The sequence below is a fragment of the Cygnus olor genome, chromosome 8 (genome assembly GCF_009769625.2).
Source record: "Cygnus olor isolate bCygOlo1 chromosome 8, bCygOlo1.pri.v2, whole genome shotgun sequence".
Classification (NCBI taxonomy): Eukaryota; Metazoa; Chordata; class Aves; order Anseriformes; family Anatidae; genus Cygnus; species Cygnus olor.
In genome coordinates, this window is record NC_049176.1 from 7,273,858 (window position 1) to 7,288,350 (window position 14,493).

Below are 14,493 nucleotides of genomic sequence, written 5' to 3' on the forward strand. Positions count from 1 at the left end.
AGTCTGATAAAGTATTGCAGAGTTGTTTGTGTGGGACAGTTGTGTTGGCTTATCTGACCTGGAGAGCTCTAGATAGGAAGGACAGATAGTCGGCTGATTTTGAAACTGGTTAGTGATTTCAGGGGCTTGAGTTCACTTTCTAGTGAACTTTGAGAGATCATGAGTGACCATGGGAACATTTCTTTAATGCTACAAGGTTACGATTGAACACAGGGATGTTATAAGGGTGAATTTAGGAACTCACCTGTTACTTTAAGGGGAGGTTATTCTGGGAGTGCTTTCTTCCTTTGAAGTCAGCAGTACATATAAGCATGGTTCTCATCCAGCTGAAGAGATGGTGTTCATCACAGAATCTCCCTTAAATTATGTTCTATTGTGCCTTGAATTTGTGTTTTCTTAGAGCAAATCTTCCCCCAAGGTTTGGAGATTGTCTCCTAAGGGTAGAATTTGATGCTAAATCAACATGTAGCCATTATCAATCAGTTCAGAGAATCATAGAATCATTAGGTCTGGAAAAGACCTCCAAGATCAGCTGGTCCAACTATCCCCCTACCACCGATATCACCCACTAAATCATGCCCCTAAGCACCACATCCAACCTTTACTTAAACACTCCCAATAAAATCATAGAATCATTAAGGTTGGAAAAGACCTCTAAGGTCATCTGGTCCAAACACTCCATTGTTAAGAAATTAATCTGACTTCCTTAGGCAATAATAAGGTTCCATTTTTCTTTGGTTAGAAAAAAAAAAAAAGACCTTAAGGAGATAGCTGTATGCTACAGAACATAAGGATAGCTAATAACAGTTCTCCTTAATGTAAGAGCCTCCAGAATGAATAATATATAGGATAAAACAGAATGATTATATGGGGAAAGAGTGAAAGTGTGGGGGGAGAAGGGGAGATTTATTTATTTTCCCTCTTATTGTAGCCAAGGTAAATATCCTGATAACAGAATGCCCTTTAAACTTGGAACTCTAGAGGTTTTGAGGGGAACAGTGTTCAGTTAGTTTAAGTTTGTGGCCTGTTTTCACTGTAAAATGATAAATTCTATCTTTACTGATATAAAGCATGCCAAATGGAAGAAGAATTCTGCAAGTCTAGTTAGGCTATTTGGAGAAATAAATAAAAATAATGTTTTCAGTGAAGTAACTTGTGTTACAAAATACTATGGACATTAGAGCATTTGTGAATAACTTTGAAAATTCAGTTAATAATTTACCGAAGCAATATTTGGAGTTTTCGCAGATGGTGAAAACTATTGATGGAGACGGCAATGAAGATGAGATTTAAAGGCTGTTTTTTCTTCCTAGTTATGATGAATTCAGGCAAACTCTTTGCAGAAGGTAAGAACACTGAATTCTGTTAATAAATACACATTGAATTCAGAACATGCAGTTTAGTTGTCTTAAGTGCAGTGTCTTTCATATCTTTACCAAGAATAAACACTGCTTTTTAAATACAGTTTTGTGAGATGGCTGATGATTATGATTCAGTTGCTGCTGCTTATCGGAGCTACAGATTCATGTCTAAGCTGTGAAGCTGTAAAATAGAAAGGTTCAGACTTTTTCAGAAAAGTTTTCTCATGGAAATGTATTTGAGCCATTTTGAGGCACTTATACAAATTGAATTTTACACCCCTAAACATTATATATACTGACATGTTTCAGTAATTGGAATGTTTTGGCTGACCACTGAGCAAAAGAGCGGAAGTTAAATGGAGCCTGCAGTAACTAGTTTGGGGAGATGTTTCACATTTCTTATCCCTATTTTCAGTACTGTTTTAAATTCCTGTGTTTATATAGGTTGCATATCACCTGAACTGCAACTTCGCAATGCTATGGACTGTTCATTAGGGTACACCTCCGTTAAGTAAAAGGGTGTCTCTCTTTTTTCATTTCCTTTTGATCTACTAATGTGCATTTCACTCCAATATATTTGTTGCTACTACCTCTGTCTTCACCAGAGTTTTGTCCTTATGCAAAGCAGTTGAAATTACACTGGTACGTTTTTGAAGTCAAACAAAGGTATGTAGGTAGCAACCACTTCTGACTTAAAACTACTTTAAAATCTTAATGACCAAGGTGGTTTTTTTTTTTTAGATATGATGCAGGAGCAGTGTGGGAAAGGGAAATACAAGCAATGAGATTATCTGGGCACTTTATTTAAAAAATTGTGCAGCAAATTCTGGTGACTTGATTGAGGAAAGGTGCAATAATTTATCGAGGTTCATAGATCTTCATTTAGCTTTTAAATTTTGAGTCTTCAGATTAGATTGTCTTGCAATGCCATGGAGAGATTTTGAGACCCAAGGGATAGTTATACAAGAAATCCAAACATAAATATTGTTGGTTCTTTTTGTTTGTTTTAATTTTCCTCATATGTCTCGCTTTCTAGTCCCTTCACCAACTTGGTTGCTTTTCTCTGCACATGCTCAAGTAACTCAATACCCTTCTTGTAACGAGAGGCCCAAAACTCAACGCAGCACGCCTTTGTTAGCTAATCTTGTAGAAAATAATGTGATTGGTACAAAGATGAAATTCGCGTTCCTTTCCTAGGAGATATCCTAGAGTTTAAAACGCACTGGAGCCTCTCTGGTAAATGGCATGTTAGTATGTCATTCTGTAGCATTAGAATTGATACATACACTGTGGTAAATGTTATAGCAATGGGTAGTATGGGAAATGTCTACTTCCTGAAGACCTTTAAAGAACATTTTCCTGAGTTTATGTGAAGAAATTATGAGTTTGTTTATAATGGTGCAATAGCATAATTCCTCTCTTTTATATATTTGTTCAAAGTAAAATCACATTTTTGTTCTGGATTTTCATTTTGGTGAGAAAACGAGTGGTAAGAAGTCGTTCTGGATCAATCAGAAACTTCTGAACAATAGGCTTATGCACTGTATAGCAAAATGAATTGTTTTGCTTAGTGAGCAAACATTATGTATTCTTTAATTTTCAGATGTCAGAAATAAATATCCTCCACCACCACTTCCTCCTCATGCCTATGTCATCACAGCTAGGAGAGTTCTTTTTGTTTGTTTTTGTTTTTGTACTGAAGTGTCACATTCAGCACTAATTTGAAATATTTCCTTATTACTGCTTTTTTTTTTTTATTTGCTGTTCTGCTGCTTCTTTGTTTAACCTCTATTTCTTCTTTCTTTTCCCTTACCACTGTTCTTTAACACACTTCCATCAGCAAGTTTAATTCTTATATTACCTCCTGGCAGTTTGTCATCCTTATTCAATTTGTTATTCTTATACCATGCAGCTATGGCATAGCTAAGTCTTGGCACTGTATTTTAGAGCATGCCTCAATACAGTTATTCAGTAGAGGGTGCTCATACTTACATCTTCCAGGCTAAAAACAGTCAAATGTGTTCTGCATCAGTTTTGCACAGTTCTTGTGAGCAAGTTTCATTCTATAGGTGATATTTCTGTGAACCTAAAGAGCAAAAGGAGATATAATTCTGATATATATTAATTTCAGTGAGTCTTATAAAAACTTTCATGGTTAAGATGAGGTTTAATAAATAAGTAAACAGAGTAAGTATGGAAACTTAGATGAATCATTTTTGTTTTAATAATGACTGCCAAAGAAATTAACAGTGACCTCGTTAGTATTCACAATTTCATTCATCTTGTTTGAAAGCCTGAATCAATCCAACTGACTTTAAAAAAAGTAATGCAAAAAAAATCTTGTATGGGATGAGATTTTTAGTCAGAAATGTTTATCATCTCTTTGCAGATAAACTTTGTGATTTGCCACATATAGAAAATGGAAAGATTGCCCCATACTATTATAATTTCAAAAGTTACTATTTTCCTATGCGTACAGAGAAAAAACTTTCCTATTCTTGTGTTGCTGGTTATACAACCGAAACTGGGACTCAAGATGGAAGAATAACTTGTACAGCAAAAGGATGGTCTCCAGTGCCACAGTGCTACAGTGAGTTAGCTTTATTAAGTTCATTATTGCTTCTAGTGGGAAGCTTTCCTAGCTCAATTTCCTTAAGCATACAGGGTCAGAAGCTGCAGAACAGAAGGGATAAAATGCATAAGTTAGGACAAGGTTAAATACATTATGTATACAAACTACATATGTTCATATATGGAATATTTTTACAATAATACATATGATAAGAGCCCCATTAGAAAATATGCTTTTATAAGAACTTCAAGAAAGTTGCCCAGTCTACCTTATTTCTGGAAAATTAATTGACGGTTTCGTCCCAGATATGTATCTGAGCCTCCATATCTCTAGATTCTTTGGTTCTCATGTTCCATGATATTAACATGTGTTTGTATCTGATGATTGTGGAAGAGTTTCTTCAACAGATCAAGAAAATAAAATTAGATGGAGATGATTAAAAGCCCTTTTCCCTTGCTTATTGGAGAACAATATTCCATTAATTCTTTCTTCCTAACCAAGCTGTCTCTTTTCATTTAGAAAAATGTAAGAAGCCTCTTTTGGAAAATGGCTTTTTTTATGGTACAGAAATGTCCTTCAAAATACATGAGAAACTGCAGTACAAATGTAATCTAGGCTACCACGCTCCAAATGGTGGTACCGAGGATACAGTACAATGTCAAGCGGATGGATGGTCCTCACAGCCAAGCTGTACTAAAAATTTTGGTAGGGTTGTGCATTTCCGTCCTTAAAATTTTTTATATATAAAATTCTGCTGTCCTTGCTGTGCCTGTCTTGTCAAATTGCTGATGTTAGGACACTTGGATACTCCTCAAGTAAGTTATCAGCTGTACCTTGTGCGATGAAGTTCTCAGATTTCACACGTTAGTTGTTTAGTCAATTGGCATAGATAAAGTTATATGTAGATGGGATTCAGCATAGATTAAATAATATTGTTTCAAATCTATTTCCAACCAAACTTTGTTCCCAAACAAAGACTGGAGAACCTGTGTAAAATATAGCATTTTTAATTATTCATTACTTGCAAAGTCTTTCCTCTGATATGCTCACTTTTAACTAAAATTTTTGATGAGTAACTTTAAATGAAAAGAGCAATTAACATTATGCATGTGTTCTATTTAAGAGTCATGCCAAGTACCTGATTTACATCATGGCTATTACTTCACAACCCAGCAAGAGCTTCGAGTGAATGAAACACTGCTATATAAATGTGATGAGGGATATCATACTGCAGGAGGAAACACTACAGAAGAAGCAAGGTGCCTAGCACGTGGGTGGTCCCTTACTCCAAACTGCACTAGTATGTAGTGGGCATGAAAATAATTGTTTGAAATGTGACTTATTCTACAACAGAATAAAAATTTACAAACAGGCTTGTTTTATAAACTGTTGACTTTTTTTTTTTTAAGGTAGCCTTCCAGCCTCTATCAACCGTTTTTCCCTGCTTTGTGTTTTCTTCCTAGAAATAACTTGCTACCCTTTGAATGGAATAGAACATGGAAGTTTCTATCCTGTGAAGAAAATCTATGAAGAGGGAGATGTTGTTCATTTTTTCTGTGAGGCAAATTATTCTTTCCATGAATTTGACCTAATTCAATGTTACTATTTTGGATGGTATCCAGATCCTCCAGTGTGTGAAGGTAGCTTACTTTTACATTTGTTAAAAAAAAAAAAAAAAAGCACAATTATTTCTTTGTAAAAAACCACAAAGAAACAATTGCAGGGAAGATACTCAGCCCTTAAAATTCAAGGTAAACCATGTTCACGTTATGTGAAGGATTAATCGAGCATGTCTAGGAGCTTCATGAGGTGGAAACATACTTCTTGAGGTGTTAAGAATTATTTTATTTATTTACAACCTTTTCCTAGCTTGTGTTATTCAATGCTTTTCAGAGTTTTGCAGCCTCACCAAACTGTATGTTTTTGACGGAATTAACTAGAAGGGCCATCCTGAGGAAGAAACATGCTTTTGGCAATTTTATCGCTTCCATAGTCTTTGGGGGATACTGGAAATTCCCACAGCACCCCTCTCTCCCCCCCCCACGAAGATGAAATTCGTGTTCCTTTCCTAGGAGATATCCTAGAGTTTAAAATGCACTGGAGCCTCTCAGGTAAATGGCATGTTAGTATGTCCCCCAGGCCTATGTTTGTTCAGGATTTTTTCCCTAGGTGAGTGCAAAGAAGGGGTAGCACTCAGGAGGAGTGAGTACATGGCCTAAATCTAGTTTTGAGGATATACCAATCTCAAGCTTCATTTGGGGATAGGAAATGGGCTGCCGGTGTTGCTGCTTCTGTAGCATTAGAATTGATGCATACACTGTGGTAAATATTATAGCAACGGGTAGTATGGGAAATGTTTATTTCCTGAAGACCTTTAAAGAACATTTTCCTGAGTGTATGTGGAGAAATTACGAGTTTGTTTATAACAGTGCAATAGCATAGTTCCTCTCTTTTATATATTTGTTGAAAGTAAAATCACCTTTTTGTTCTGGATTTTCTTTTAGGGAGAAAACGAGGAGTAAGAAGTTGCTCTGGATTAACCAGAAACATCATCAGAACAATAGGCTTATGCACTGTATAGCAAAATGAATTGTTTTGCTTAGTGAGCAAACATTATGTATTCTTTAATTTTCAGATGTAAGAAATAAATGTCCTCCACCACCACTTCCTCCTCATGCCCACATCATCACAGTTAGGAGAACATATCATAATGGTGACAAAGTTCGTATACAGTGTCAAAGTAAATTTGAAATAAGAGGATCTGAGGAAATTCACTGTGAAAAAGGAAAATGGACATCACCCCCTATTTGTATAGGTTAGTACTTCTGGCACCTAAGTAGAAATAGATCTTCAAACAATGACTTGATTTTTCCAAATAGCCTCAGTTTACATATCTGCAAAGCTGTTTGTTCTCCTTTGTTAAATGTGCGAGAGTTAAAATGCTACATAATTTTGCAGCCAATCCATTGTTCACAGATTAAGAGAAGAGGATGAGCTAGATGGATTCAACCGGAATCCATGTTGTGTAGCTCTACCTTGGAATGATGATTTTTATTACATCTTATAAAACATCAGTGTCTGATTTGTGGTTTTTGTTTGCTTGTTTGTTTTTGGGTGTTTTTGAAAATGAATTATTTTTGAACAAGCTGGTTCTAAGTTTCTGCTGTGGTTTTAGGATCTATAAATAAACAGGAATCTGAGGCAACATCACTCAAGCTAGATGCAGCAATGAGGACAAGCAAAACATATCACAGTGAAGAAATGAGTAGGTGAACCTTGCTTTATTTGTTAATTTAATAGAGAATTCAACGGCCTCCAATACTGTTATAGGCATTTTTATGACTAACCTTACTACTTTTTTGCTATATCACAATTCCTTACTCTTGAAAATGTTTGCATATACTTTATGTATAAGTAGCTGAGTGAATGATTGTTGTCTTCTGTGACTGTAAACTACACTTATAAGTCTGTCCTGTATATGTAATTTTATTTCACGTGTTAGCGTTTACCTTCAGTAATTTTGTACCCCTTCTGTTGATAATCTCTGAACATGCAGATTCAAGAGTATTTTGATCCTTTGTTTAATAATTCACTGAGGTTTATTCTGAACTCCATATGGGTTTAACATTTCAAGCAACAAATAAAGACAATTTCAGCACAGAAAAGCAACCAATCCATATTGACTGTAAACCAGCAGGAGTCAAGACTGGACATAGGTGAGGAGTGTAGAAGGAACAGAAATAGTCTGAAAATCAGTAAGCTAAATCTAGAGTATCTGAAACTGAAACTTCTAAAAAGAAGTTCACTTACATACACTTTTTTGGTATGAAAATTTTGGACCAAAGTCTGTTGCTATGCTGATGCTTTCAACAGTGTTAATATTATTTTAAAGATCTAATTGCATCTCTCCCTTCCTTGTATTAGAAATACAGCAGAGCTGTACCTCTCCACCAGTGATTAAAAACGGTGTTCTTCTTAGCCCTCTATTGCTTAGCTACAAAAATGGTTCTTCAGTAGAGTATGGTTGCCAGCTTTACCATTTTTTGGATGGACCTAGCACTGTTTACTGCAATCAAGGAAACTGGACAGAACAACCGGCTTGCTTAGGTAAGGTTTGTAAGGAAAAACAAAAAGTGACATGTAATGTAGAAAGGAAAAGCTGGAAAGGACCTCTAGATAATCTTTTAATGACTCCCTTTTCTCTTTCATTTGAGCTAACAGATTTCAGAAACATGAGGCTGAACCGTTATCAACTACACCTAGCCCACCGCTGCTAAGTGTCTTCTGGCCTGTTCTTAGTTCCTCTGTTTTTCTGAGTGAAGAGTTCTAGAACTTAGCTAGCCCCATTATTTTGGAAGGTTTTCTAATTTCTTTATCTCCCACGTCCCCCATTCAGTGGATTTCTTCCTGTCTTTCGAAAGATGTTTAGAAGAAATGACTGCAGTCATTGCCTAGATAGTTTTTTGGTTAGGGTTAGCAAGGAATGTGACTTGGACTTTCATTTTTAAACTTCCAGCCTTTGTTTTTGTTGTGTCCTTGTATCCACCACTTAATTCTGGACTTCCTGATTTTTCCATGTTGCTCTTATGTATGCTGCTCGAAACAACATATAGAACTCCCACTAGGAATTTACAAATGTAGGCAGGAATACTACTTCTGATGACTTACAAGAGTTCTTTGTTTATCCTTCCTTCCTTCCTGTAATGAAGTGATTCCTACACCACACATCCACTTGCCCGGCATCCTTTGCTGAATGTATTCACTTTAAGTTTTTAATCTACAGTGAAAATGCAAATAAATAACTGATTCTGTTTAAATTATTTATTTCTAAGTGAATAAAACATACTTACTCAGGATTGAAAGGCCCAGGTCATCCAGTTCTTGGATCTCAATGATCATATTTAACAAATTCTGTGAAATAATGAAAACTCATCAGCTATGAATATTGTGTATGTTCTAAGCATCCCGTTAACTGCATTATCCTATCCATGTCTTCTGAGATTTCTTTTCAGTCCCCACCCAAACAGTTTGGAAATAGCCTGTACTGTAGGTAGTTTGGGGAAATATCCGTGCCAATATTTTGTTACAGTGTTGTCGTTAGAATGTGCGATAGGTAGTTTCTCCTTGCCTTTCCTTCAGAAAATCATTAATAAGGGCCTCTGTCAAGCACTGATTCTCTTGAGACTTGCAGAAATTTATTTTTTCAACTGCCCCTTTGTCGGGCTTTATTAAAATGGAGCAGTGGATTCAAAAGTTAGAGGTTAATTGTCTGACAGAAAGCTAGGTTACCCAATTTGATCCTGGCACTAAGAAGTCTGTCAGAAAGCAACCAAAACGATACTGACCTTGAAGAGCCTGAAAAAGCCTAAAGAAAACCACAAAATCCTGGAACAAAAAAGAAAAAAGGGGGAAGATTTCTAAATACTTTATACAGTGACAAAACACAGGGAAAAAAAAAAAAGGCAAACAAAGAATTGTCAAAACACTTATTTAGGTTAATAGCTTGTTTCCTGTGTATTAGCTCCTACTGTCCCAGAAGGGCTTGCCAAGTGTGACAGGTTGGTTTGGATGGATTAATATTCCACAAATATTTCATAAACTTTTCAAGTTACAGTAAACAAGTTATGTTCTTCTTCAGTGGTATACCCAGGCTGCTGTATGTTTGCAAATATTTGTAGAAACCCGATTGTATCTGAAGTGTGTTTTCTGAGCTTATTATTTTTGAATGTTCTTTCCGTTACTTCAGCCTATTTCTTTACTTTTGCTTTCTTTTTAAATGTGTTTTTAGTTCTATTTCTTGCAAGATTCCAAAACACTTTATAATTACTGATTTAGATATCTCTTTCTCAATTCCTGCAAAAGGCAGTTAAGAAATCACTTCATAAAATCACAGAATATCCGAGTTGGAGGGGACCCACAAGGATCATCAAGTCCAACTCCTGGGTCCCCAAAGGACCACCCAGAAAAATCAGATCATGTATCTGAGAGCATTGACCAAACTTGATTGCTTTTATTGAACTATGCTTTTATTTCCCAGATCCATGCATTCTTAATGTAACTGCTATAAACAGTAACAACATAGAGTTAAAATGGAGACAGGAAGAATTGATGTTCCTACATGGTGACCTCATAGAGTTTGAATGTAAAGAGGGATATGATTTTCCCCAGACTACCCTTCCATCTCCTGGGAGGACGCAGTGTAACCATGGGAGACTGAAATACCCAAAATGTGTCGTTAAAGGTAAAGCAATATTTTTTTGCTCGTTCTTTTGAGTTCATCAGTGTCAGACTATTTAGAAACATTTGCTCCAGCGGTGGAGGCCTAGAATGTATTCTCAATAACAATAAAAGTTTAGTATCCGACAATACAGGTACACACAGATATCCCTAAACAATACGGGTACATTGATAAGTATATCTGAGCCTAACAAAAACAATACAACTTCCTTGGATGGGAAGGCCGTAGAAGGGAGGAAGGAGCTGTTCTCCAAGCACAGGGAACTCAAAGCTCTGTAGAAAGACAGCTGTAAACAATGAAATGCGCACAAGGGGTTTCTTGTGGTTAGAATTAGACGGGAGGTTGCATTCTGATTTGAGACATAATGCAGTAGTAATGAGCGTACACTGAGAGTTGATAGTTATCTAGTGTTGGCAGTTTAAAGCTGCTGATTGGTAAGTTTCTTATGTTGAATGTTTCACAAAGATTTTTGATGTTATTCCAGCTCCTATGGAAAAATGTGACTCTCCACCTTCTATTGCAAATGGGGCTCTTACTCTCCCACCCCTGACCCAGTATGAGAGTGGTTCTTCAGTTCAGTATAGTTGCTATGACTATCATTTCTTGCAAGGATCTGAGAGAATCTACTGTTCTGCAGGCCAGTGGACTTCACCACCAGTTTGTATAGGTAGGCATGAGAAGATACATAAGCTTTTATTTCTCCTATTGAGATGCTTTGCATTTGTAAATTGAGTATTGTCAGCTGGAACATTAAGATCTTAACTTCATTTTTTTTCTTTTTTTTTTTTTTTTTTATTTAGAGACAACAGCTTTAACAGATGCAAGAGTAAGAGTTTGGCTCTTGTATTAGATAAGTCTGCCATGTCTGCAGTGTCCAAAAATACAGTGATGTCACGTATAATATGTTAAGAGAATGGGGAATAATAACCTGCATTCTCAGTGTCAATTCCAGTCACAATGACATGATTTCAAAAATAATCAATTTATTAACACTGACTATGTCTCTATTCTTTAGAGCCATGCACTTTGTCAAAAAATGAAATGGAGAAAAATAACGTGTTGCTGGAAGGGTTTTATGAGAACCAGGTTTACTTTTACCATGGGGATTATGTTGGATTTTACTGCAAACAGAACCATTTTGGAGAAGAATCTGGTACAACTTTATTTCAAGTGCAGTGTAAGAGAGGACAGCTAGTGTATCCAAGATGTGTCGAAAGAGGAAAATAAGTGTGAACTTCAGGCAAGTTCATAGGAAAGGTATGTTGTTTATCTGGTATTAAAAGGTGCATTAATACTGCTTCATATTTCAAGATGACTGCAGTCGACTTTCAGAAATGAGTGTTCAGCGGCATAGTTGAATCTGAGCCAAAGTTGGGGGGAAGTGGTATGTGGCACGAGGACTGGGAAATCAGCAGAACAATGCAATGTTGACACACCATGGGTGGAAATTTTAGGAAGTAGTAGTTCTTTGAGGCTTCTAATGCTAAATTTGAGAATGCATCACAATCTGGAGAACTTGAGCAAAACACCATTACAAGAACATGCTGAACAAGTACTGTCCTGTGTTGTAAGGATCTTGGTGGTTTTGACATGATTGCATTTATGACACCAGAATATACCTAAATTGAGAGATAATGTTGTGCCCTTTAAACTGTAATTTAACAGTGAGAGAGGAGAAGCCCATTACTTTTGTACAACTCAACAGCACCCATGTCTCCTTCCTTAGGTAAGAAGTCTCCAAAGGACGTGGCTCAAGGGACAAGAAAAGGAGAAGGCATTTTAAGAGAATGTGTGTAAGGGATGAAAACATTTAAAATATAGAAATATGTGAGTTCCACTCAGTAGTTAATAATTAATCTTAAATAAAAAGTGAAGCAAACAGCTTTATTTGCTATTTGAGAACATTTCAACTATTCAAATGATGCCCTGTAACTACTTTGTAGGATTCCTTTGAAACTTGCACGTTTGTACTCTTGGGGCTCTGGCCCGTGAGAATGTTGCATGGCTGAAGATCCAATGAAAATTCAGGAATACAGAAAATGCTTGCCTCACGTCAATTTTGTAAAATAAACACAAAAATGCACCGTGTTCTCCTATCACTCTGTGTGTCTGAGAAGAGTCTGTCTCCCTTTCTCTGTACTCTTCCAAGAGAAAGCCAAAAACAGAAGGAAGGTCTCCTCCCAGCTTTGTCATCTTAAACATTCAGCAAAGAAAGGGGGGGGGGTTGGTTTGTTTGTGAAAGGCATGATAAGAATAACTATTTTGTGTTTCTGTTAGTGCCTTTCCTCACATAGCAGAGCCTTCTAATAGCGTCAGAATAGCCAAATATCTCAGTTCTGTTGTTTCATGGCAAAAGTGCTAGTTTGGGAGCAGGCAGATGATATGATAATGTTTCTTCACCGAGTTTGGCATGTGCAAATGTTTTCAAGATTGGTCTTGTATTTGTTAACCTTTCTGCTTACGTAACAACCTTGTGTTTATGCAAGATTTCTGCCAACTTCAGCAAAAAGCCATTCAGATGTATTTATAGACTGTAATTTCTGTATTCCGGTTAAGTTCTTTCCTCCTCCTTTGAGGAACTCGGAATGAAGCACGTGAATATCTGGGAAATCTAAGAAGACCCTTCTTTTTAAAGAGCAGACCTAATGGAAAAGGAGGGAAAAGGATTCAAGTCTTTCTCTGGAATATTTACTGAGAGTAACGTTCGGAGCGATGTTTGAATAGATGGTGGTTTGCTTTCTGAAGTCATGATACAGAATTGCTGGATTTTAAAAGTCAGTCAGTTCTCATGGGCCTTGGATGATTACAGGATAGTAATTTCCGTGGGTTGGACAGAACAGGAGGATAGTAATTTCTACTGTGACCTTTCTGTTCTACAGCACATACAGATCTAAGACCCCGCTCCACTGATCCAACGTTAAAGCGACACCTTGGCCCCAGGAGAACAGCCACTCCAACCCATGGTCAGGTGCTGGATTCTGGCTGCCCCTGCACGTAGTGGGCTCAGACCCCTCCACAGTGTTGGACACCTGTACATGGAGTTCCTCTTCCTCCGTCCTGTTGTTTCCACTATAGGCTGTCAGCATAAGCTGCTAGAGACCTTTCTAATCACATAGACCCTAACCACTTGGTTTTATCTGTATGTGAGTCCAGATAAGGATCGTCACCAGAATCTCTACAACCCTCTGGTCTCCCCACCCCAGTGTTTTACAGAAATTGTGAAGTTGGCAGCTGGCAAAAGAGCAAATTTGTCCACTGCAGCCTTGCTACCCAGCTTGTAGCAGGTTCGTCTTTTCAGAGCTGGGTAAATACAGCCATGTTCTCCCTTACCTGAGCCATACTTTCAGGTAGTCTTCAGCCCGTGGCATCAGTGCAGCAGGCTGTTCTTGCTGAGCATCCTCCTGTACTGGGTCAAAGCCAAAGTGATCAAACGCATCCTCTTCTAGGAATAGTCGTCTTCTACTTGGGTGTGGAGATCAGATCCTTTAAAATCTGCCTGTATTTTCTCAGGCAAAAATAAGAAAGCGTGATCTTGCATAGGCAGAACGCTTGTGCTTTTCTTGCTTTGTATAAATAAACCTACCTACATGCCTTTTAATGAAAATTATGCAAGCATATTAGAGCTGACTGGAAATGGCTGCTGGATCAACAGTTGCTGTTTCAGGAAGATAATTCAGTGTTTTCCAGGAACCGAGTTACAAATGATGCCTGAAGTTAATGATCTATTCGCTGGCAGGAATGGTGGCAGATAATAGAGCACAGACAGGAGTGGCCTGTTCTCCTGGGCTGGGACCATGGTGTCAGTTTAAAGCGGACCAGAGGAGCAGGGCCTTTTGGTGCTATACTAAACACAAAGGCTCCTGAGTGGAGAGCCCGATCTTTCTGAAGCACAGGAGGATTAGAAGGTGAGGAAGTGAGACAGAGAGATGGCCCACAGTGATATCTGAAAAGCTTTGTCATATACTGTTTGTGGGGTTCTTTGCTTCATATGGCCTTTCACAAGGGCAGCTGGGATGGGGCTTTGAGCAACCTGGTCTGCTGGGAGGTGTCCCTGCCCATGGCAGGGGGTTGGAACTGGATGATCTTTAAGGTCGCTTCCAACCCAAACCATTCTATGGTATTGCGAAACTGCCAGGACTCCATAAACAACAGTGCTTAGGGTCATGTTGGGCTAGTAATACAAGTATTAGACTAGTATTAACGTAGTAAGCGTTAGTGTTTTCGTTAGGCTGTTAAGGTTTCATTAAGGCTGTTGATAAATTCCTGGCTCCACATATACGGTAATTTTTGCCCGTAAAAAATTTTATGTTATGACACTGGAA

General features: G+C 37.5%; 1 protein-coding gene across 1 annotated transcript; it reads left to right on the forward strand.

Annotated features, from left to right (window-relative positions):
* The first annotated feature begins 904 nt into the window (after nucleotides 1-904).
* LOC121073941 (coagulation factor XIII B chain-like) lies at nucleotides 905-14,463 on the forward strand. The gene is made up of 12 exons (XM_040565520.1): nucleotides 905-1,346; nucleotides 3,751-3,951; nucleotides 4,453-4,638; nucleotides 5,057-5,233; nucleotides 5,397-5,573; nucleotides 6,569-6,748; nucleotides 7,109-7,198; nucleotides 7,858-8,040; nucleotides 9,971-10,174; nucleotides 10,656-10,838; nucleotides 11,187-11,428; nucleotides 11,898-14,463. Exons 1-11 carry the CDS (start codon nucleotides 1,265-1,267, stop codon nucleotides 11,396-11,398), a joined length of 1,875 nt encoding a protein of 624 aa, XP_040421454.1. The 5' UTR covers nucleotides 905-1,264; the 3' UTR covers nucleotides 11,399-11,428; nucleotides 11,898-14,463.
* The last annotated feature ends 30 nt before the right edge of the window (nucleotides 14,464-14,493 follow it).

What these genes read in the sequence shown, in the direction of transcription:
- LOC121073941 (XM_040565520.1), top strand. Translation starts at nt 1,265, where the DNA reads ATGGAGACGGCAATGAAGATGAGATTTAAAGGCTGTTTTTTCTTCCTA. An exon ending in AAGCTGTACTAAAAATTTTG is followed by an intron (nt 4,639 to 5,056) that starts GTAGGGTTGTGC and finishes GTTCTATTTAAG; the next exon opens with AGTCATGCCAAGTACCTGAT. An exon ending in CCCAAAATGTGTCGTTAAAG is followed by an intron (nt 10,175 to 10,655) that starts GTAAAGCAATAT and finishes ATGTTATTCCAG; the next exon opens with CTCCTATGGAAAAATGTGAC.